We start from the raw sequence: 24,078 nt of genomic DNA, 5'->3' as shown, positions 1-24,078 counted from the left end.
TGTCATAGTGACTCTGCAAGGGTTTGATCTTTATGTTTACAGGCTAAATTACAGATCTAGCATTTATAAAAAAGGGGGACGGCACTGATAAAATAGGGAGGCGAGGCCAGTGGAGGTCAATGGAGGTGAACCAAAACAAATGAGTGAGACATTTCTAGTGAAACTTTTTGTCGTTAAAGCTATTAATAACAAGTTAAGGTGCCACCCCTTGGGTCTCCTGCTATTCCATCACCCCCCTGCTATATTTCCTGTTTTGGATTTGGGGGTGGGGGCCACCAATACTCACCTCCGTGGGTTCTTTCTTTTTCACTTTCTGCTCATCTTGTCCAGGTTTCTTGGCTTCCTTCTGACTGAACAGATCCTCCAGGGCCTGGTACTCGGGGGACATGATGGTCTGCTGCTGTGGATTCTCGCTGATACTGCGCCAGATGTTCTTCTTGGCTGCATTGGTGCGAGAGCAATCAATGGCATTCATCATGACCCAATATGAAAAAAATTACCTGTGGATTCAGTTGGCGACAAAAAAGTTTGCATAGGACACATCGCCATCCGTACAAGTGTTGCATATCTATTCTAGTCCAAACAAAAGTAGAATGTATGAGAAGAGAACAGAAACTAAAAGGAGAAAGCAAATAATGCTCAACAATAGCCTAGGTTACATCCTAAAATCATGCATCCGGCCATGTTCCACAACACCGTGTCAGCTTCAAATACGGTTTCAGCAACAATCATGCATTGAGAACAAATACAGCCATCCTGATTCAGCCCTTCATATTGTTTATACCAGGAAACACATTTTGGGATGTAGAGTGCATTAAGTACACATCAGGATTTTCATGCAGCTATGATTTGTTGTGAGGTTAATGAAGTGAATGAAAATGCTGTTGTACCAACAGCACAAAAACAGTAAAAATGGGACTGTGGAAGATGCTACAGGAAAGACTCAAGCAAGGCTGTACACAGCCGTTTAAAGTATCAGATCAACATCAAGATGTTAAATTTAAAACAAACCGAAATAAAAAAAATTTAAAATGTTATCTTAAACTTATACTATCTTCAGTTCAGAGACAAGGTCAGTGTAAAAAGAAAGGTTGTATGTATGTAATGCCACCTGGGTCATAAGGATATATGTGGAAGTGCTCTCAACCACACACATCAGCATGCCACCATCTCATATTACGGATGCCTTGCTAATGATAAGACACACAGGTTAGTGTGGTCTAGAACATAAGGATTCCAAGTGTTGATGAAATCTGTATGTGGGGAATGTTGATATCAGTTACTTCAGAATTGGGAAGAAATTCTTTGTTATTGCAATGCAATACATAACACGATAACAAGGGTTTTTCACAGCAACAAGCCAGTAAGACTGATGAATGAAAAACTATTAAAACTAAAGCTCTAGTGACATTTCTTTTAATTGAAATTTGGCAGTAAAGGAAAACATTAGAGGCAGAAGAAACTGAATGTTTGGCTTACTATTTGATGAAGGTGGTGTCATTACTTTGTTCAGTGGGATCTTGGACCAATTTAGAATCTTCAGCTTCTTTGATGGTTTTGGGGCAACTGGTGGAGGTGGAGCTCCGTACTGAACAGGGGCCACTGCTGGTCTGATAATGCCTCCTAGAGGGGGTGGAGGTGGTGGGCCTCCCATGCCGGGAAGGGGTGGAGCAGGTGGGGGACCCCCCATGCCTGGTAATGGGGGTGGTGGTGGTGGAGCCCCGCCCATGCCTGGGAGGGGAGGTGGCGGTGGGGCCCCGCCCATGCCAGGGAGGGGTGGTGGTGGCGGTACCCCGCCCATGCCCGGGAGTGGTGGTGGCGGCGGTACCCCGCCCATGCCCGGGAGTGGTGGTGGCGGTGGTACCCCGCCCATGCCCGGGAGTGGTGGAGGGGGTGGTACCCCACCCATTCCTGGGAGTGGAGGTGCTGGTGGCACCCCACCCATGCCTGGTGGTGGGGGTGGTGTTGGAGCTGGGGGAATGTCTGTTTGTGGAATTGTCCCATCCACACCAGGCACAGGTGGGGGTGGAGGTGCAGCCGGGGGTGCTGCCTGAGAATCTGATGTTGTGTCTCTTTGTAAGACGTCTGCTTCCTTCACCCCACCACCCCCATGCTGGCCTGGTCTCACCATGGTGATCTCCTCTGTCTGAACGGCAGCATCCACTGATTCAACCTTTTTCTCTGCCTTGGTCGGCCGAGCAGTCTGATACATCTCCCTCATCTTCACCAGTTTCACCACTTCGGACAGTCCACATTTCAAGATCTCCCTGACATCCTCCGGATGATCCAGCACCATGAGCTGAGCAATCAGACGGTCAGACACTTCAAAGAGGACATCTGAGACAGGGTCATCTGGCTCAAACTGGAGAATGGATTGGAGGAGGGACAGAAGTGGGGCAGCATTTGGAGAGTTTGACACCTGCAAGATTAAAATAGGAACATAAGGGAGAGAGTTAGCGAGTCATTATATCACTCTGACAAAGGCCTTCTACTTGCGAACAGGGTCAACATTTTGGCCCTCTATTAAAAAGTCTACGGACTGTAAACTGTAGGTTTAGTTACAACTGTATGCATGCAGCACACCAGATCTTCTCTGCGGAATTCAAAGTTGATGAAGTCTGGCATTCTCTGTGTGGCTCATGCATGCACATCAGGATTTTTCTCCCCTGAGGAAACATGTAATCCCAATTTGAAAGATTCCTTTCAGGAACAATGCTGACATATACAGGTTGTAGTTTGGAAGAACGGGAGCAGAAAGGACAGTTACTGAAAAAGTACTTTGGTTTTTTTCATTACGGCCTTTGCAGAATATGTGAATCTGAAAAGAATGGGACAAGAGACATAAACTCTTTTACGATTAGAGAAATTTTGTGTCTCATTTCTACTGTCTTATTATTTTGTGCTGTGTCCTATGAATAACCTCCCATGGTGACACTGTGTGTACATTTTGGGTCTTAAATGGTATGAAAGCTTAGCCTGAATATCTTTCAGAACTAGAGTCACTCATTTTCAAGAACCATGGCAATATTTTCCTTCTGCATGATCTGACGGCTACATGTAAGTGGAGCTTCAAACCTTTTTAAAGATCGCATCAAAGATGTCCACAGGACTGTTGAGGTCGACACCATCATCCGGGAAACACGAGTAGAGTTCCTCATCATCCTCCATCTTCTTCTCATCAAAGACGTCCAGCTGGATGCTGAGGTCACCATCCTCCTGCTCATCTTGCCTGTTGGGGAAGATGAGGAAAAGGTGAAAGAAAGAAAGAAAAGAAAAAGCTCAGCTTACTGTAGCAGCATGTAGCATTAATCTGAGGTGGTATGCATCTGTACGGCTTGCTGTTGCCAACCTCATTTATCATTGGTAATTCTTTCATAAAAGTGGTTTTGAAAAAAAAGCAGTAGAAATAATAAGAACTGTTACATTCAATCCCACTTTCATTTGTTGAACAACTTCCATCTATCTGTTAATTATGATTCAAAACGAGGTCAATAAAACTGTGACCAAATTTCCACTTTCACATGGAATTGTCAAAGTTGCTTTGCAAAATTAGAGAATTAAGTGACAATAATGATAAGGGTTTAATAGTGTGACAAGTTGTTGGCAATTTTTATGGGTACACTTTCATTTAAGTTGACTTATGACTTGTTATATTCTCAGATATGAGGCTCCCAAGAACAAAATCTTGCAAATTCCCTTGCAAGGGGAGTGTGATGTCAAGGCCATAATATAAAGGAAGTGCTCGAAAGGCCGATCCAATATTTTATGTGGAAATGTGGAAAAATGAAGGTGCCAGTAATAAATTCAGGCATAATAAATGCAAACAAAACACAACAAAAACAATTTAACACAAAACTCTTCCAAATTCTTTGTTCACTGTGTACATGAAATGCCGGGGACTAGCAATACAATGTCCAACATTGACACTGCAGCCAATGAACCTCGCTGTTTTTTTGGTACAGCTGTATTTGATTGGGTTTTGTGTAATTTTGGGGGGCAAGTGGGCAAAAGCAAGCAACACAGATGGCATATTGAAGTCTTTTTGCTTTTCTGTAGTTGGCAACTATTGTTTGATACAGAAATGAAACCTTGAGCCAATTCTGAGGGACACAATGGTGAATCATTCAGCTGTTGTCAACTGCAGAAAAGTGGTTACCTATTCATTCTCTGTCAAGGAAGATGCTAAATATATGTTGCATTGTGAGATGACTGTAAATTGTCACAGGAGCAAGACTTTTATGCCCATTTTTTTACTCTTGCAACGCAAATTGGACTGCAAATTACCTCCATGGTAAAATTCAACTCCTACCCTCCCTCCCATCGGAAACCAAAGAAATTCTACCAATGCCTTTGGCCACAGTACGTCTTACCAAAGGCAATATGGAAAAGACTATGACAACTGAACACTGTGTTGAGACAGTGATTTAGAGTGTGGGTGGTGGTTGATAAGTTAATACGGCAAGCCAAGCTTTTAAACAAAGGTGACAGTCATTTGAATGATCAGTGGTAGCCAAGGTCTAAGAAGGCTGACCATGATCATGATCAGTGATTGACCTCTTAAAAGGGAAAAATGGTATAAACAAAATCACAGTAGTTTTAAGGCATCAGAGAGCAAAGTTAATACATTCCAAACACCCATAGGTAAAAGATGTTAACTCACTTCCAAAAAGAGTACAAAGTGTGAATAACCAACATGCCTATGTGAATCCACCAAACAGATACTTGGAACATAGGTTTGCATTCCTTTGTGTCACCTTGGAACAAATTCTGAATAGGCATTCAAATGTCATTTGGAAAAAAGCAGATACATTGCGCGTAGGCCTACATGTATGCATTTAAATTCCAGCACGTAAACGCAAACTTCTGTGTAGACAACAATTACAGGATAACCAAACAAACAGTGGCATCCATCACTGCACATGGACACAATCAAATAATCTGTGCAGGTTAATTGGTATCAGCTGAGTGGCTTGTGTTTGTGGAGAAACAGGGTTGAAGCAAGCAGTAGCATAGCTTGACGTTTTAGGAGTCTTGGAAATGAAGGTTGGCTGCTTCTTTCACTAGTAAGCTATTTTCGATGATTTGTGATTCATACATGTAACTTTCCACTGAACTGGGGAGGTACTTCAGGTTAATATGCTCTTGTTAAATACTGACATCAATTTTCTGTACGCACTTTCTTTGGGGTGTAAGCATTTTTTTCCTTCAAGTTTGACAAAGGTGTTCTGTTTCCAAAGGTAATTTTGGTTGAAGTAGACATGTATGCAAACAATTTCAGTTTAAATTATGTATGTAAATTACGTATTAAGTATGTAAATAATTTAAGAAGAACAAGAATTTAAGTAACAATCCATACGATTTGTTAGAAATACATAAAGTTCATGACTATGCATTTCGTTCTCTAAAGTACATGTATATCGTACACAGGGCCTTACTGACTGTACTGTAGACTCTAGGCAGTGTTGTGTTGGCACTAGCTACTCAGCTCAAGGCTCCAATAACAACAAATTATCATCTCAAAGTGCTGGTAAGCATTGGAGCTTAGCATTTCATGTTGATGCTAGAGAGTACTGCAGCTCCTCAAATATCAAAAATTCAATGAGAGATGCATTAAGCACTTAAAAACTACTTGTGTGTGCCTTATGGCACACTGTGGTAATTTCACAGGTCCTGAAATTTTTCATAGGCTCTAGGTAAGGTGCCTACTGCGCCTTTCAGATATTTCAGTCCTGACCACACAATAAAAAACTACGAACTGAAATAACATAAAGTCTAACAGAAATCAAATTTGATCCAAGGTGTAAGAGAGCCGATACGACCCACCACCAGTCTGCACACAAACAAAACATAGCCTGCCACCACAATCACCATCCGGGGACCGAATATGAGTTTATTTCATTGCAGGTGCTCTTGCAGCGCAAACGTACGCGTTAAAAAACATTAGCCTAAAAAAACACAAGACGTAGGTACATTACCTTAACAAGTCCCGTCTGGCAATGGGAGAGAATAAATGAAAATTGTGGAAATCGTTAGAAAAGTGCTACAAGTACTGTTGTCATTGTAACACCTTTGACAGAACCTAACTAACAGCTAAAGGGAAAAAAAAGATGAATGAATTTTTTTAAAACAAAAATAATGGGTTTTGTTCTGTAAAGTCTGAGGTCACCTTCAGGTGTTGTACAGTGAGCCTGAAGTACCACTTAAAATATTCCTTATCTTGTGGCCATACGATTGGACTGGCTACAGTCTTTCATACACCAGTGTAAATCTTAGAAGTGTTATTGCACACAATTTAAGTAAGCACAATGAAGCCAGCAAAATGGCAGATGACCAAGCTACTTCCCCGTCCCCCCAAACTGAAATAATTAATTTAAACAAAACAGATATGATTGCAGTGAGAAAAGACATAGAGAAATAACCCCCAAAAAAGAGCAATAACACCATCTGTCATTTTCTCATATCAAAAAAGTCACTTTCCATAATGGAACCGGTTGTTGATGGGGCTAGTCTACGCTATTGCATAACTGTTCAGTTCTGGGGATACTTATGTTTTATGATTTTGAAATTGATTGACAGAGGTGTAATGTGAGATCAGGGTGAGCATTATCTGTGAGCACTTCACTAGCAGACTCAAGGGTACTCGGACTGGATCTAGACAACAACTCAATATAAAGGCAATTTGCATATCATTCGATAATGAGGGATGGAATTGGTAAATTGGTAGAACAGTATGATAAAGATAATTAGATGCAACGGGTTTAGTTGCAATGAAAAAAACTTATTTGATATATTCACTAGTTCTGCTACGGACACACACCCACCATGCATGCGTATGTTCCAGTATGTGCAAGAGATGCATTAAAACATCATAAGAAGTACTTATGATGTTTGCAATTTAACCAGACATCAAATATTTCAGCATCCACCAAAATCCTTGAGAAACTGCAATATCTGCTCACAAAAAGGGCTGTGTAGGCCTATGACATAATGGTGGCTGTGAGCCTGTAACACACATGGAAACATGTCAGTGCTCATCATCTCTCATACAGTCAATGGTACCTGTTAGCAGAGTTTCATTAATTGAAACCACGGTCCTCTGTAAGATATCACTGCAAACTGATTATGCTCAACAGTGGCTGGTATAATGTGACAGGAAGTGAGGTGTTGCTTTTTATGTATCATGATGAAAACCCTTCCCGACTAAACACTAAATGAAGTGGCTAAACCAAGGTCTCAAGAGTAAAACCAGTGCTTCCAGTGATGAACAACCAGGTGGATGCTCATGTCAACATCAGTTTGCTTTTACAGATATCACAGTTTGGTTCAAACCAAGTCATACAAAAAGCCCAAAAAATGAAAGTTCTTTTCCACGGTTGTCAACAAAAAAGCAAGCTTTAACACAATGCATGTCACTCCCAAATATTACCACAGAAAGTGATTTTTCCCTGTTCTTCGATTGTACAATGTACAATTTGCAAATTTAATGCAACATCTATGATTCTTGTCACTCTCATCAAACGAACTTTGGATTGCCTTGAAACTCATGAAGAAAGCTTCTCACATGCATGGAGTGCACCAACGGAGGACTGCTGATGTTTTGCTTGATAAAAAAAATTTTTGAGAACAAACCAGTACCAACTTACAGTGCACAACTGTTTGCTACTTAAATACTGGTATTTTATCAGAGTTTCCATTACTCATCCAACTGTTAGAGGGACCTACTCACTGCGCCAAGGTACACCACATGAGCACAGTTCTGAATTTCATAAAGTGGTACAGAGTTTCATAAAAATATTTAGGATAAGACCCTAAGACTACAAGACAAATTTCAACAATTTTCATTACTAAGAATGTCAAGATTATCAACACAATGTTCAGACTCTATGAAAAAAAAAATGACCAGTTTCAAAGTGGATTTACCCTATGATTAGACAACACTCGGCCATCAATGCCTATAACACACCATCTGAAATAGGCAAAGTTGTTGTTTAATTTACATCCCAAGAACTCCCAATTTCTTTTCATACCTACCTGAAACTAGAGAGGATATCCAACAGTTGCAGGCCAATAAACTCATTGCGCAGGCGAACCCTTGTCTCAAAGTCTTCTGTGCTCATCAAAATGCAATTGATGAAAGACAGCAAGCAGATCTTGTAAGGAACAATCTCGGCCTTGCGCAGCTCATTCACAATCAGACTGAAACGATAGCGTTGATTCTTGGAAACCTAGGCAGCAGGCATAGGGAAACATTTGTTTATTTACTTTTTTACTCCCAAGCCTTTTTTAGTTGGTTCAACAAAATTACAATACTATCACTTTCCCAGATTATACTTCTCCTGCAATCTTTGTGTGATGCTAAAAGCTGAAATAAGGTTATTAAAGATTCTTCACAATTAACTGTATTATGTACATGTTGTGTACAACAATGAGAATATGAAATTCTTCAGAAAATATGTCTTAGCAATTTCTCGTTTGAGAAAACATCCAATTTCCTCCTCTTGTAACACCAACAGGTCAAATCACATTTGAGCTGTACAGAGAAGACATGAATGGAAACTGATAGGTTGACTTAAGATTTGCAAAATGTACATGGAATTTGTGCTCCACAAACTAACAAAACATACAATTACAGGAGCAAATAATGCAAAAAACAAATCCCAGCTGGATTTGAGCATCAATCGTAAGTCCCAAGAGTTGTGTGAAAAGCTGCTCGGTTGCTATGGCAGTGACTCATTCGATACAGCGGCACAAATTGTGTGAGATGTTTCCAGGTGTTCCCCCCCCTTCTACTTTTCCCCGAGGTAATCCGATTTCTGTCGGGCAACAAAACAAGGAAATGTGCCGCTGTGTCAGATGCGGGCAGGAAATCTGGAGGAGGAGATGGGGAAACTGTAGATTGCCTCAAAGGTTCTATCGACGGGGTAATTGTCCTTTACACAAATGCACTGTGAGGCATCCTCTAAACGGGATATAGTAACTTAGTAACTGATTTCGCTACACTACAATGTATCCACATGTACATGTATATGACATAACATCAGCATGTAAGTGGCATTTAAAAAGTTGAATCAGTGACTTCAACTGGTGGGTAAGCCAAACTGAATACACAGGATGAGTTCTTGCCTCAACCCTTTCAAAGTAGAGCTTAGTTGATAATTCAAATATTTTGGATATTTATTGAATATACAAATATTTATTTTCAAAAATCAAATATTTGGAAGTGAAAATCAATGAAATAAAAATCAGTGAATATAATGGTTCTTGAATGCATATGCCACACAATAAGGCCAATAATTATTTTATTAGTTTTTAACTTTTTGTAAAACATATAGATTTGGTTCCTTTTCAGGTGGCAGATTGGCACAAGAAAATATTTGAATATTGCATAAATATACTACTGAATGAAGATCTAATATTCAATTATTTGAATTGACTCAGCCTCACACTGAAACTCAGAAGCCATCAAGGTACCAGTAAAAACACTGACGATTAAATAAGAGACATCTCTTTTCTACTATTTCTCAGTACAACATGTGCTGTCGAGAGTCTTCTGAAGCGGGGTCGAAGCAGATGTTTAGAACTGTGCCTGGTTGGGTGGTTAAAGGGACAATCTCCTACCTTGTAGTTTTCCAGGGCATCAATCGCAAGTGTGTATCCCACCTCGTTGTAAAGGCAGAGTGCAGAAAGGAGCTCAAACACAGCTTTCTTTACTAGTGTGTTGTTTGTGTCAAGGGCTGCAAAGTAAAAACAAACACAGTTGCCATAAAATGTACTTCATTCAGGAATCTAGTGGCAAGGCAGAGACTAAACTGTTTGGAAATGAAGGCCTTCAAATGTCGCCCTTCATTGATTTCATTGTAACAATCACTGATAATTATGGTTTGGCCGTTCATTTTTGTGATGCGGGTGAAGAAACAGACAAAATGTCACAAGTTTGCTAAGGTGGGGATTCAAACCCCATCAGTTGATCGAAGCTTACAAAGGAGTATTGAAAACAACCTACATGTGGTTTTCAAATCTTCACAGACCTTTATCGTGAAATAAGTTCCACCCCAAAATCAGAGGAGAGACCATGTCAACAATGATTGAAATTTGGTCACCACATCTGCACACTTTGGACTGAAGTCTGTTCACCACACAAATGCACGTAACATTCAATTGTGGGATATAAACCCTTTATCCGGGCCTTACCGATGCATGCCATTTTAACCTGGCTGCACCTGAGGGCATTTTAAAATAATGTTTTATGTCTCATGACTAAATTGAAATTTTCCTTATTTCCCCCATGATTTCCACAAATGCATTCACAGTGCCACACCTTTAGAAACCTTAGATTCAAATTCACACTAGACAATCATGTCTAGGGACTACATGTGCCTCTCTTTTCAAGGCACTCCATTTTAAATGAATTGACCTGGGAATCATAAGCAGACAAGTCTCTGGAAACACATTGTCAAAGGTTTCCATGACTGCATGCCCAGCTGAAGGTTTTGTAAACAAAATCTCTCTGAATGCTACTTGTGAATGTACATGTATGTTTTACTTGGCAGCTCATGATCAGAATGTCACCATGTAACATTCAGTTTCTGGAGCCTGGTAGGGGCAGAGAGTAGAGGATGCTGCAAACGGTGGCATATCCAATTGGGGAGGGGGACGGGGAAAGTTGCCTTCCCTACACACAAAAATTTGGCAATTTTTAAAAAAGGAATTGCAAGTGCCAGTATTGAGGATGTGGTCCTACTACATGTACCTCATGGGGGGAGATTGATTAGGGTTCTACCCTAACCCTCCTCAATCCTCCAACAGGTGAAGGATTGAGGAGGGTTAGGGTTAAGGATGAAAAATGTGGACAGCAAGTTTTTGAAAAATGTCCATTTTTACCCTTCCTGGACCCAAAGCCTGGATACGCCACTGGCTGCAAACTCACAAAAACCACTGTATCCACCTTTTTAACTTCATGTATGCCTTTCTTTTTTAGGCACATTTACTTTCCTGTAAAGCATCCAGTACAATCAAGCAGCTTTCTAAATTTGAAATTCAGTTCTGCACCTGTGCATGTAAACCTTAACTCCGAGTACACATGGAACACTGTCAATGTTTTGTGTCCACACCACTGAGCCAATCATGGCCATGGCAGTTTCACTCACCAAACCCTAATTTCATCCTTATCATATAACTGTCACTTCTCCCAATTTGGCCTATTTATTTGCCCAGGGTAAGCTGTCCTAAACCATTTGATAATCCAGTTATACTCTGCAGTGACTGATTTATAATATCCATGTGCAATGGGTTAGGTGTGATGATCCTGTAATCCAATCATGTGAGTTGTAAACTGACCTGGGTAGGTAGGGGAGTGACAAGCTCATCCAAATAAAGCGAGCTGTTCAGCTGTTGTGCCTTCACAGTTTACAGTGATAATCCAAAGGATGAGTTTGGCTTATATTTTCTTGTAAACATACACAACATGAGCTATGCAAGCCAACATGAGCAGGATATTAGCCACATGGCATTATTATAATACAAGTATAACATCTGGTGACATGTGAGGGACTGCAATGCCCCCAAAATTCGAAAGCAGATGGTCCATTTTGAAATTGTATCCAGACACTATTTTGGTTCAAACTGAGTCGGTGAAGATATATCATACCAGCATCTTAGCTTTATGTAAACATGTATGTACACGTCTCCCTTGCCCAACCCTTATGTTAAAAGAGACCAGTACTGATGTTAATGTAAGTTTAACATATCCTTTTTAAAATAAAGGACACACAGTATGGTTGTAGATTTAAGCACAGTTTGTCAGCATTTCTACACCAATTGTTCTCTGCTCTTTTTCCCTGAAAAGATCTCGTATAAATGTACTTGAGTGAACCTTCACGAGCAAGTAGAGCCATGTGGTAACAATCAAGTATTTTTTTCATGTTATCAAACTGCCCCAGGGAAATTGAACTGAAATTTAATTCTAGGATTATCGGCAACACTGTAGAGCAAGGCAGTCAACAGAAAACAACGTTCAAATTTTTATCTAGAAAGTAAAAAAAAAAATAAAAAACTCCCAGACTTTTTCTCCTGGTTCCTTTAAACAGTAAAAAAACTCTTCTGAATGATTTTGATTGCAACATGTCAAAGGAAAGTGAAGCAGACTGCTGCCCCTTTTTGTACTGCATATACCTGAAATGCAACTGGACTACTACAGAGATCAAAACCAGGAAAATAACTACACCACATTTGGCATTGCACATAATATGCTGGGGAAAAAACACCCTTTGAGTAAAACTCACACCCTGAACCAACATAATGAGAATAGAAGTTGTTAGTCTAAACTAAAGTGACTGGATTCATCTTGCGGCACGTTTTCTTGAGAAGGCCACAAACTTTAAAACTGAGGATTTCTACGACATTGTGTACCAGTAGGCCTATCCATTCTTCACAAGTCATATTTCTCACATCTTTCTTGTATTTCGTGGCATTTATAATTTGTATCAAATACATTTAACAATTGTGCAGCATGGACACCACTTTTTTCTTCAAAACTACTAAACGTTCAATTATAACAATTTGGGTTTTATGTAGAAAGGTCAGAAAATGGTCATGGTTGATGCTAATAAACAGATGTGAACCTTGCAGACCCGCGGACGCTTCCACACCTACAAGTGTGACAAAAGCGTTCACTGCTGAAAGTAAATAAAAATAAGTGAAGCCCAAAAAATGAAAGAGAAAGAGAAAAAAGGACACCGCTGGTATTGCTTCATGTACAATCCTTGATTTGGAATTTTAGTGGCTTGTAAATTCTGGTCTCTTTAACCCACACAATTACATGTTTTACAACGTGGATTGATAAAAAACAAGCTTTTGAACTCTATGAACACTGGAAAATGGGTTGCAATAAAAGCTATCCACATATACTGGTAGTTTCAAGCTCTATATACAGCAGGTACCTGATGGCTTTTCAGCACTGAATAGTTAACAAAACGAGTAATTTGTTTTTCCCAAAAGGCATAAATTCTGAACATCAAATATATGGGAAGTATGTGGAAGAAACTGCATTAAATCACTAAAATTGATGCTATTCAGATTATTTAAATACGTGTACATGTACATCCTTTCAAGGATGAAAACAGATTAAGTTACATTTTTGCATTTGATGTTTTCTGTTGTAGTACACACATAGACCATCTCCACATTACTTTATTCTGAAGGCAGCCTAGTAGGCACACAATGTTATTACAACATGGTACGTAACACTTCAGGCCTAGGCCTACATGTAGGTTGAAATGACATTATGCCATCTCAACCAATATTAAAAGCGGAGAAACAACAGGTGCCCAGGGAACCTCACAAATGCAGGTGCCCACTACTATGTTTGACCGAGCAAACAATGTACTTCAGTGGTGCAGAGGGTTGGAAATTACCGCGAGTCTTCTTTTTTTACCCAAAACCCCAAACCCCGAACTATGGGAAGTCCATTTTCAGCTGGCCTGCACTAAAACTGCAGTCTGTTGGGGGGGCACCGTTTTACTGCTGGGACCAGATGAACCCAACAGTCATGGTCTAGTGGATGACTTCACCATGTAACTATAGTGAATAGACACTGACTGATTGCAAAATGGACAACGGAATTCTATGTCAGAGTTGGTATAGGCAAGCTTCTGACAACGAGGGACACTAACAAAGCAGCCTGGTTCTTTGTGTCATTTGTCCACATATTAAGGGCAAAGAATACACCCTTGTAAATGATCCAATGTATAACAGTATGGATACTTGGTCATCTTGACCTGGGCAGACATTATTGAAATCAAAATCCTTATGATTTCCCCCTCCTGTCAATAAACTTCTCCATGGTCCATCAGAAATTAAGTGCATTTATAGGGTTACAAAGATCCATTTTTAAACAGGTCTACACTGAACTGGAAGTACTTTGAATGCAGCAATGTGAAAAATTTTGGTTATAGATTTCCTTGATTTAGTTCTAGCTGTATAGCATCATATCAGTAAATCTAAAAAGAGTCTATTCTCTGCATATTTTGACGGTTGTATGTAAATAACTAAAGTGACAATTTAACAATTTAGTTTAACACTGAAGCAAGTTATAAACAAATATCAGTCACCAAAAGACATGTGGTGGTCAATGTCTAGACACTGGCTTGCGACCCTGGTTTGGCAATCCCATTCAGTCCTCTCCATTATTTGCACTACACAGAATCCCTCAAAAGATTTCGACAGGCATAATGTGGCTTTATCCACAGGGCTATAGTGTATTGTGTACTTCCCCTTTGTTGCAGAACACTCCCCAAACTTTTCATCAGCCTTGCTGCATTACTGCAGGTTACAACAGGAACTAAGGGGCCCACGTCTTTTCTACTAGTGCTTTCTGCACATAAAGGCTAGGCCTTGCTGCTGCTGTACCTGAACCCCACATCCTTACTGAATCCAAGAGAAATCAAAAACCATCCCAGCAGACTATTCCTGACTAATTTATTTGCTTAAAGCCACATAGCTTTTCCCCCCAAACTACTGGTTTCTGCCTGAGTCACAGGAAAGCCGATAAGGTCAACGCTCTCACTGTATACCTTGAACTACTCATTGTTTTTGAAATTATATCACAGATCCAATGTACAATAGCTTATCAATGTTCACGAGAAAAACTTTTTAACACACGACAATTCGGCAGAATCACTTTGGAGTCCTACATGCACATGTACCTCTGGGTGTCCTGTCAGTTACACCTGTATCAATTTGTTTTCTCTGAAAGAGATCAGATGATTGTTGTCGTGGATATGGCAGATAGGAATTTCAAAGAAATTCACCTACATGATAACCTTTTTTTGCAAATCAAAAACACAATCTACACCGTGATAAATTTATTTTTGATAAGTGCGATTAATATGGAAACACTGTATTTCAGAAAAACATCCTTATCCTGTAGCTTTGTGGGATGTTTTCCCCAAGTAATTTTAAAGAATATCTGAAGTACCAAGTGATCGAGCTGTTATGGATGTACACATACTGTTCGATGGCGATGTCAATAAGATAATGTTTCCGTTGGCGGATTTGGTGGGAGGAAAGGGATGGAGGCAATGCCCACCCAGTATAGTGCGAGAAAGGTGACTTATGGGAACTCGCGAACACTGCCCTTCCTTTGCAAAGCTTGTAACCCCCCACCCATAGAAAGTTACATAAAATTTTCCAAGTATTTTGAACCTCCCCCAGAAAACCCACAATTTTGGCTCCCAAAAAATTGGCTCTACCAGTAGATGCACCCTTGCTTGTTTCCGGGTTGAAAACCGTATTTATTTGTGCTCTATTGATGCGGTGTTGTTTCACACTTGTTTGTTTTGTCTTGTTCATTATTTGCCTGTACTATGTTAGATTGTATGGTTGTATGTCTATAGATTGGGGAATAAAGGCGTTCCTGCTTAACCTTAAACCCAAATGTTGTCATCTAAGTTATCAAATGTATAAATTTTATAACGTTACTCAATTTAATGGCCAGATATATTCAGTACTTAAATAATGTGAACGTCTTTGGTTACATTGTAAAGAATGACAGCATTGAAATAAATGTTTCATTCTCATCATACATTTTTGATGACTCTCCCAAAACTATACGTGAAATGCCATCCTTCAACTTTGTTACTTACAACCTCCCTCTGAAATACAACCATGCACATTCAAGTTCTGTGGATATGAACATGAAAGGGTTCAAATGACAACTACATAAGTAACATATAACTGCATTTGCATGGGTACCGGTTGTTATCCCTATTCAAACTCCGGAGGAATTCAAATCCAAATGTAATTCAGTGAACAGTGATCACTGGGTTCACTGATAAAAGTACATGCATGCCCTTATATAGGATAGTTCGTAAGAATTTGTAGTAAAAATTGGCACCAAAAAAGTAGGTACGTACCACGTATGTCAGTTAGAACTTCCACGGACAGATTTACATTGTATTTGGATGCGTAGTTCTCATGATAGAAAAATTTAAGATTTTACATAAACCTACACAAAGATAAACCTGTTCAAGCTGCCACTTCTAGGCTATGTATGTTTATTCACATACACCAAAGTTGGATAAATGTGCAGATACCCACAAATATATTTAGTTCAATATTTAACAACAAAACGCATCAAAACAACCGGAAATTGAACAGCTGCTCGGATTAAAGTTTAATTTCACATTTCCGATGCTTTTAAGTACCTGTAGATGATATCAAAAACTGGAATGCACAAGAGAAATTTGCCCAAAGCACTTACTGTATGCAGCAAATTAGCATTACCTCAAAAGAATCATATGCATAGAACTGTGATAAATAGGAAGACTGATAAGTACCAATTTTTATGCAGCAACATGATACTGCCCGTTAAGTCATTACATTCCATACCCACACATGTATAACTTAAAATGTATTAATATCAAGTAAGTCAGTCAGGACGAAAATGTCATTCATAATTCTAGGTTATACAAATAATGTCAAAGTGAGTGAAAGACTGTCGCAGATGTCCATAAGCCTGTATTTTTAAATGAAATATCACACGGGTATACAGCACTGCCTTTCAGACTGAAACATTTCATATTAATTGATGACAATTATATCTGTACCTTGGTGATGGCCAGGGCTGGAGATGCTAAAAGCAGATTCCATGTCCTGTCTTTCACGGTGCTGTGAAAGATCTCATTGGTGGAGTTTAATGGTCTGGAAATTGCTACCGTTGCAGCTTTGATCTGTAATAACTGAACGAATTATGCAGGTGCGACTACGTTCTGAACCTGACATCTTGTAATCTGTCAGCCGTGGAAGAGCATCAACAACGGACCAACCAATCCAAATAAAACACACAGGTTTTATGACAGGTTCCAATCCAAGCAAATATCTCTTCTAATCAAAATTATCATCTGAAACAGCGCTGTCCTATTCAAGACTGTTGTAAGAATGTACACATTTATCTATCAATGCATTCAATTTACTCCAAAGAAAAGTGATGCATGTACAATGTTTCAAGTCACATTTACATGTAGCAGAGTTTTGAATCCGAAAGCCATTTTAATGAGCGCAGACATTTTGTCATTAGTGTGAAAGCACAACATTTCAGAAATAATAGGTTGGCAATGTTCAGATATACAGCCTGGACAGACATCAAGTATTAGGCAAAAATTATGTAAAGGCACTGGGTTGGAGAGTATTTTAATATTTGCTTTTTTGTTTCAATCAAATGCTTCTTTGTTCTTAAAAATACATGCCTTGAAATATGAAACAATTGTGCAGGCAGACATGCTTAAAATGTAAAAATATACATGTAGTTTAAAATTCTGTATATGCCTGACCATCCTTCAAATCTACAATGTGACTAAAAGCGATCCTCTTACCGACTCATTTTGGCTTATTAAATTTCTCTCCTTGATTGCCGCTTCATTTTGCTTCTTCAAATCAATGAAATTGTCAAACAGGTCAAGGCAAATGGATTTTAAGCCAGGCTCCATTAACTACACGTACATGTACCGTATGTATTGCTCTCACCTGTTTGTTGACAGAATAAAGTTCTATTTCAAAAGATGAGTAATTGGAGAACCACCTTGATGAGAAGGATGAGGAGATATTAAGAGGAACATTGGAATGACATTCAGAAAAACACACACACCACTCTAACACTATTTTGGCCATTTATAACTTGTCCACCAGCAAGGGCATTCAAACATTTTAAAACAAATGGTGTAATTTTATCCAATAAACAAATCCACAGCAATCACATTTCTACTGCTCCAAGTAGCTTCATTTGTACAGTAGCCGTGTGTAATTTTCATTTACATGTAGTTACTATTAACATTAGCCAGACTGCACCCTGTACTTACACCAACAAAGTCAGAATATTGTATTACAATGACTGTCTCGCTAATATAAGACATACATGTACATGTATCTGCAGTTTCGTTATTAGCTCAGCTATTGTTTTTACTGTACCGTTCCATAGGCACATGTAGATTTGCCGGGAACATTCTTTGATTAATCAACCCATATCCGCAATGTAACTATTTAAAGTCATAAATTCTGCATCAAGATCCATGTAAAAAGCTGGGTTCTACCTTCCCAAATCCAGGCAATCCTCCCTAACTCCTGGGTGGATTTCAAAGGATGATGCAGGATATGGGTTAATGTCTCCTGTTTGATTGATAGGGCACTTTAATTCAGGTACCAAAATATTTTGGGGAAAACTTTTTGTTTTGATACTTGGCAAAACATAATACAAAAGTCACTTCTTATGTTCCAATAGCATAACACAGAGGGATTTACACTTGTGGTAATTGATGAAACCATCTAAGCCTCCTAGTCCAACAGAACTTCACCTCTGCTGAAGAATCAAGCCCAATCCTTATGAGGGAGACAGCACAGTATGTTGCCCTATGATAGATGTTGTGCATTTGTTCACCGCGTCAAGTTAGCAGAGTGGCTGGAATTCCCAGACAGTATGTCATGATGTTTCACGTTGATCAAGTTTCCATTAACAGAATTTTTAGTGTAGAACTTGTTGATGACTACATGTCTGAACGCCAGCTACATCTAACAAGGACAGAATGACTTACAGCCAGCCATTCAATGTAATCAACAATTCTTAACAAATGAGGAAAATGTCTCCACAGGTAATACTGACTGTGAATCCCATCTGAACTAATGAATGAATTTAAATTAAAAAGTCTAGGAAAAAAAGGATTGAAAAATTAGAATCCTTAAAAAAGGTTTAGTACAACCAACATGAATATGTGTAATTGTAAACACTAAATAAAAACACAGAAACTTACATGTATGTGCAAAGAACCTCAAAAAAGTAAAACCTTTGCCCTTTATGTGCATAAATGAAGATACATCAAATACATGTGGACATATTTTGTGGTAGGGGCAGCATTTAGACTACACATAACAACTTAAGAAGTGTTCTTTTTTTTTCTTCAGTTTTGTGATACATTATTTCTAACTCTACAATAAACAATTGGAATTCTGCCATTTCACAAAGCAAATTGCACTCCTTGGTTCAGAAAGGCCACCCACAATATTTAGCTTTCACAAATAGATATGCACATAGCCTAACCTTAGCTTTGTGTTTTAGGTATATATTTCCTGTTGGGTTGACAGAGGCTGTGACCCTCAATTTTGTGACGTGTGTGCATGTTTGTGTGACCATGGAGAGATACGCTAGCCTGACAAAATCATGTGCCACTGTTCAATCAGTACTGAGACCAAATAAAACTTCTCTTGAAAAGGACAAGAACTTAACTCTCAGGTTTGAGTACATGAAATTTTTCTGCAACTTGTTACAGTTAACAATCACTTACAATGCCAAAAAGAGATATATGGAAAACATATGAAACAAATGAAAGACATTAATGCTGTTTTCTGTGTTTATATTTTAAAATACTCTTTTTCCACCCTACATTCACTTACAAATTTGTTCCATAAAAAAATGTTTTTAGGGAAATGGGAACATAGTGGAGGTTGTCAACCATTTTGTGCCTCCCCCACAAAACAATAACAGCCGCTAAATTGATCAATGAAAAATAAAGAGAGAGCTTAGTGTTTACACACAGTCCTTGATGGCTTAACATCTACGCCAAATGGTGAACTTCTGTTAAACCCAAACCCACATCCTACTCCAACGCTTCCATGGTTATACATACTTCCACCTCCAGGTTTGCCGGTGTAGGAAGGTTAGTAGCATCCTCTATTTGTCATCAAATAAACCAGACGGGGAAGTCTTCCCTACTCATCCAGACGATTGTATCTTTAATGCCGTGACACAGTCTAAAGGATACACACCAGTATTACTTTTTGGCAAACTTGAAACACAATTGACATTGCTTTCAACAGAATGTTCCACTTCAGTTTTTACAGCATGTAGTCTCAAGGTCGTGTACTGTAATGTACACCTACACACTATAATAATTAAAATACACTGTAGGCCTATGTGCATCGTAACCTTGAATGTTATTCCAACCCTGACAACAGGCACAGAACCAACTTCCTGATGTTTCTTGTTCAAGGGTGTTCTGCCACTGCCCACTTATTTATTTTTCATGGGCTCGGGTTTGTGACTTGGACTTATGATAGGAACTCACAGTAGTATACCAGGATATTGATATTAGACCAAGTTTGTGGGCCACAGGATGGCAGGACTGAATTTCTCTGTCAGAACACTGCCCAAGTAAGTGATATCATACCAGCCAAACTTGGTAACTGATCATCATGTAGAACAGCAGGCTTCAGGGTGAAACAAAACCAAGGACACCCCAAGGGGCATAAGATCAAGTTTATTTCCACAAAAAGGGGCGAGTGAAAGATCGTCCAATACAACAAATACAGTCATGGGCATGTACGTGTACAGTAGTCCACATTTCTTTTAAAAAAATTCCTTGAGGTACCAGTATGGTGAGTAGACAGAGTGGAAAATGTGTGTTTTGTTTATGTGGACCAAAAAAAGGATGCTTGAAAATGCTAAAATTGTAACTGTTAGGAAAACCGTACAAGAAAAAAAAGGATCTTTTTTATTTGTCAATGTAGAAACAGCCAGTCACATCATAATATTTAGTTCAAGAAATGTACAAAGGAAATTACAATAAAACACTTCCCCCCCCAAAAAAAACAGAGCAGTGACTGACAGTTAAAGTGTGAAAGGCTTTCAATCCATCAACAAGTCTCCCTTTTAAGACTCAACTACAGTGCTGGAAACAAATTAATCAGTGTCTGATGACACAAGGCCAAAATATACAACTTGATTCTGTGGATCAATTCAATTAGTAAGTCCAAAATGTATCATTGCCTGGTTCCTTGGGAATGAATAAGATGATAGTTCCAACATAAAATAAACAAGGTCACTTCTTCATTTGGGTTCACTTCAAACAGTAGCTGTGCCAGTATGTTGGCCCATCTACGGATGACAACTGAGGCTAAAAGCCTATATGTACATAAAAGGATGGTTGACTGACAATCAAACATTCAGAGGTCATTCAGCTAAAAAGAAAAGCAAAGAAACCAAAACAAGGAGAAAAAAATTGTGTCATTTCTACCATTTAAAAAGGATCATCCACCTTCACAACTCGAGAATGAGTAACTAGGCTGCCTAAGTGCCCTAAAACAGCCCTTTATTTTATTCCTTATCAATCCCCCTAGTTAATCAAACACCAGTGTTCACCAAACTACACTGTTAGATGGTTGGGCCTAGTCAAAAAGCTATCTTCAAAACTTGGTTGGCCAGCAACCTGTTAAGGGTTGGGTCTCTAGTCATTTTGGTGTTTTTGCAAACACTATTAAGTAATAAACTGAACTCTGTACCATTCTGTTTAAACTTAACTTCAAAGCAGTTGTCCACAGCTTATGCAAAGTTAACATTGTAAAGAATAGATGCATGGCAAACTACATGTAGCTAAGGTATTTAGCAACCTGACAGCATTGTTCAGGATCACACCTGAGTGTATGGATGCCATGGCTGGGACTGTTTCTGGAAAGATTTTATTGTTGGGAAGACTTGGACTGAGTCGTAGGGTCTTCTGCACATCCTTGCAACTTTACTGGTCCCAGTAAAATTACGATGTGCGTGTACTGTACAACACATGTGGCCCTCATAACTAACAAACAGTTATGACTGTAGTTGTGTAACATCATACATATCACTTATCAGGTCAGTCAAAAATACAAAATGTACCAGTACATAATGCAACTAATCAAAACACCACAAGGGTCTTTCTCAAACTGGTGTTATTTATGTAAAACACAATACGGTATCCAGAACTTTGACACATCAGATTCAAAGTGAGGGTGACTTTTAAATATTTGAAATTCTTTTCCAAAAGTGTAGCTTCATAGTGTAACAGAATTAAAGATTTTTGGGGCGTCTGGTGTGCTGAAAGCCACTGAATCCTGTGGGCATGCTTTTTGTATTATATTCAGTTGAATGGCCATGAAAATGGCAATGAAGATTACATTTATATCTGTGACCAACAAGAGACCTCCAGTCTGAATTCAGGTCAAAAGCTTTAAGTGAATTGCAACAAAAGAATTCCTTTATCGCTGTGGCTGTTCTCAAGAATGGTCTGGTGTCTCGCCTTGTGATGGCCTTGCCTATAACACTGTACTGGGATTAATGGGCTGGATGTCAACTCTAAATGAAAGATGGTTTATTTGAAAGGACTTGACAGAAAGGGCAAAATGGCTTCTTGTAGAGACACAGAACAACTTGTAAGTGGTGAGTCCACCAACTTACTTCATTTTCAAATTTACGCATTGTTTCTAATTCCTTTTTAACAGTCAACACAGATGCTTCAGCAGGTCTATACTCTCCATCCAGCGTGACGGCAGACAAAAAGGGGAAGACGGGTCACAGTTTTATTATCTCCAAATTCTGAGTGGGTAGTGGACATATGGGAGAGGGCCCTCTGTTTTGCTCTAGTTATTATAAATGACAAACTGTTTAAAAATTACAACTCACCCTCTGCCAGCTTGCGAGTATACTCCTCATTCTCACAGATGTACTCCAGCCCAGCCTTGGAGTTCATGACTGCTTTGATGCAGTTCACCACCTCAATCTGCAGGTAGGCCTGGGCCATGGTCATGCCCCGGCTGGACAGCCGTACCACTGACTCCAGCAGCACGTCCAGGCCGTCCAGCTCCAGGAACCGCTGCAGCCATTCCTTGTCACTGTTGGCAATGCGCTTCTTCAGGCCGGTATAGTTGTTGAGGGTGGGCAGCCGGAGGAGCCGGATGCAGAGCTCGGGTTCTGCATTCTCAAGGTTGGCCCCAAAGTCCACAAGGTCCTCGTTTGGCCTGTTAGCCTGACTAACTCTCTTGGCAAACTTCTTGAACATTGCGGCGGTTCCCGACTGGAACTTCTTTTTCTGGTTTGGACTTCTTGTTACAGTTTCCACATGACTTCCAAAAATCTACACTGATATGAAAAATTAATGGATTTTTATATCTTGAGAGTAATTGAGATGTTTGTGGAAGTAATAATTTTTTTCTGAACAGTTTATTTCCATCCTGCTTTGTGCCCCAACTCCAATGTACTGTACCTCAATGTGCATATACAAATTTGCTATTGGCATTTACCTATATGACTACACCAACAACTCTAGATGTACCCACATGGATGACTATATGGCGGGGCAAGCCCCTCCCCCTAAACTGAAAGGGGAGGGGGAGAAAAGAACAAGAGGCAGAGTTAAAATAGCCACTAACTTGGATTTCAACTTGAACTCCCACAGATGCTGAAAGCCAGTGGTTTATTCCCCATCAACAAATACAAACTGAAAGTAACTGTTTGAATTGGAAATGTAGGCTGTAACTTTGTTGACCCTACAGGGTAATTTGTGAAAAATCAACAGTACACAAAACAGTCCTCCTGCGCAATACAAGTTATTCTTAACGAGGAATCGGAAAGGTCCATGTTGACAAGTGTATTCACAGCGTGCATTGCTATCATGTAATTAACCTACTTTGACAACTTTAGACACTGCAGTCGAGGACGTCTACATTCGAAGTTTTTCTTTTCTGGACAGAAGTAGCATGTACAACCACAGCCAAGCTGAGAAAAGACACGTTTCTGACATCTGTGTAATGAAACATTGCTCTAACCATACTCTAACTTGGTACTATTTCACGTTTTTCACATACCTGAAGAAAATCCAACTGTTCGAACCAACGCGTCAGCTTCGGGTGGCAACGAAGTCTGTAAGAAAAACTACATGTACATGTGCACTTCATGAAAGCGCAGCAAGTACAGTACCGTACATGTATTTTGAAGTCCGACGTGCGTGTAGATGTACGAGTACATTAGGCGTGCAGGTGTTGGTGTACGTGTGTGCACTTTTTTGTGGAACCTTCCATTAAATGTAGGGGTGGTTACGTCACGGCAGAGCGCCGAGAGGGCGCGCGATGGTCGCAGGCAGGTACACGTATACAGGTGGTTTACTAAAATCACACCTTTCTTTGTAACAGGAAAAGAGACGGTTTTGTTCGAAAGGTAATTTGCACAATTTGTTTTCGATAGAAAATTAGATGAACTTTGGCGAAAATTACCTATTTACAGGGCCTTCG

The 24,078-nt window shown here is 39.5% G+C and overlaps 1 protein-coding gene across 4 annotated transcripts in view; it reads right to left on the bottom strand.

Annotated features, from left to right (window-relative positions):
- Positions 1-23,843, bottom strand: part of inf2 (inverted formin 2) — a 39,528-nt gene extending 15,685 nt beyond the window's left edge. Inside the window, exons 1-8 of one of the 4 annotated variants that reach the window (XM_087133715.1) lie at positions 23,656-23,843; positions 22,475-22,925; positions 9,619-9,734; positions 8,032-8,225; positions 5,976-5,990; positions 3,076-3,229; positions 1,480-2,419; positions 287-441 (exon numbers count right to left, since the gene is read on the bottom strand). In XM_087133715.1, the coding sequence (XP_086989841.1) occupies positions 287-441; positions 1,480-2,419; positions 3,076-3,229; positions 5,976-5,990; positions 8,032-8,225; positions 9,619-9,734; positions 22,475-22,925; positions 23,656-23,745 (2,115 nt within the window). In that variant the 5' untranslated portion in view covers positions 23,746-23,843. Of the gene's footprint in view, positions 1-286; positions 442-1,479; positions 2,420-3,075; positions 3,230-5,975; positions 5,991-8,031; positions 8,226-9,618; positions 9,735-22,474; positions 22,931-23,655 lie in introns of all 4 variants that reach the window. The other 3 variants (XM_022235927.2, XM_022235924.2, XM_022235926.2) reach the window with 3 other exon arrangements.
- Between the last annotated feature and the right edge of the window lie 235 nt (positions 23,844-24,078).

Source organism: Acanthaster planci, linkage group LG02, assembly GCF_054643075.1.
Source record: "Acanthaster planci isolate LZ-2023a linkage group LG02, COTS_SCS, whole genome shotgun sequence".
Lineage (NCBI taxonomy): Eukaryota > Metazoa > Echinodermata > Asteroidea > Valvatida > Acanthasteridae > Acanthaster > Acanthaster planci.
The sequence above is the reverse complement of the archived record's forward strand: the minus strand, read 5'-3'. Positions and strand labels throughout refer to the sequence as shown.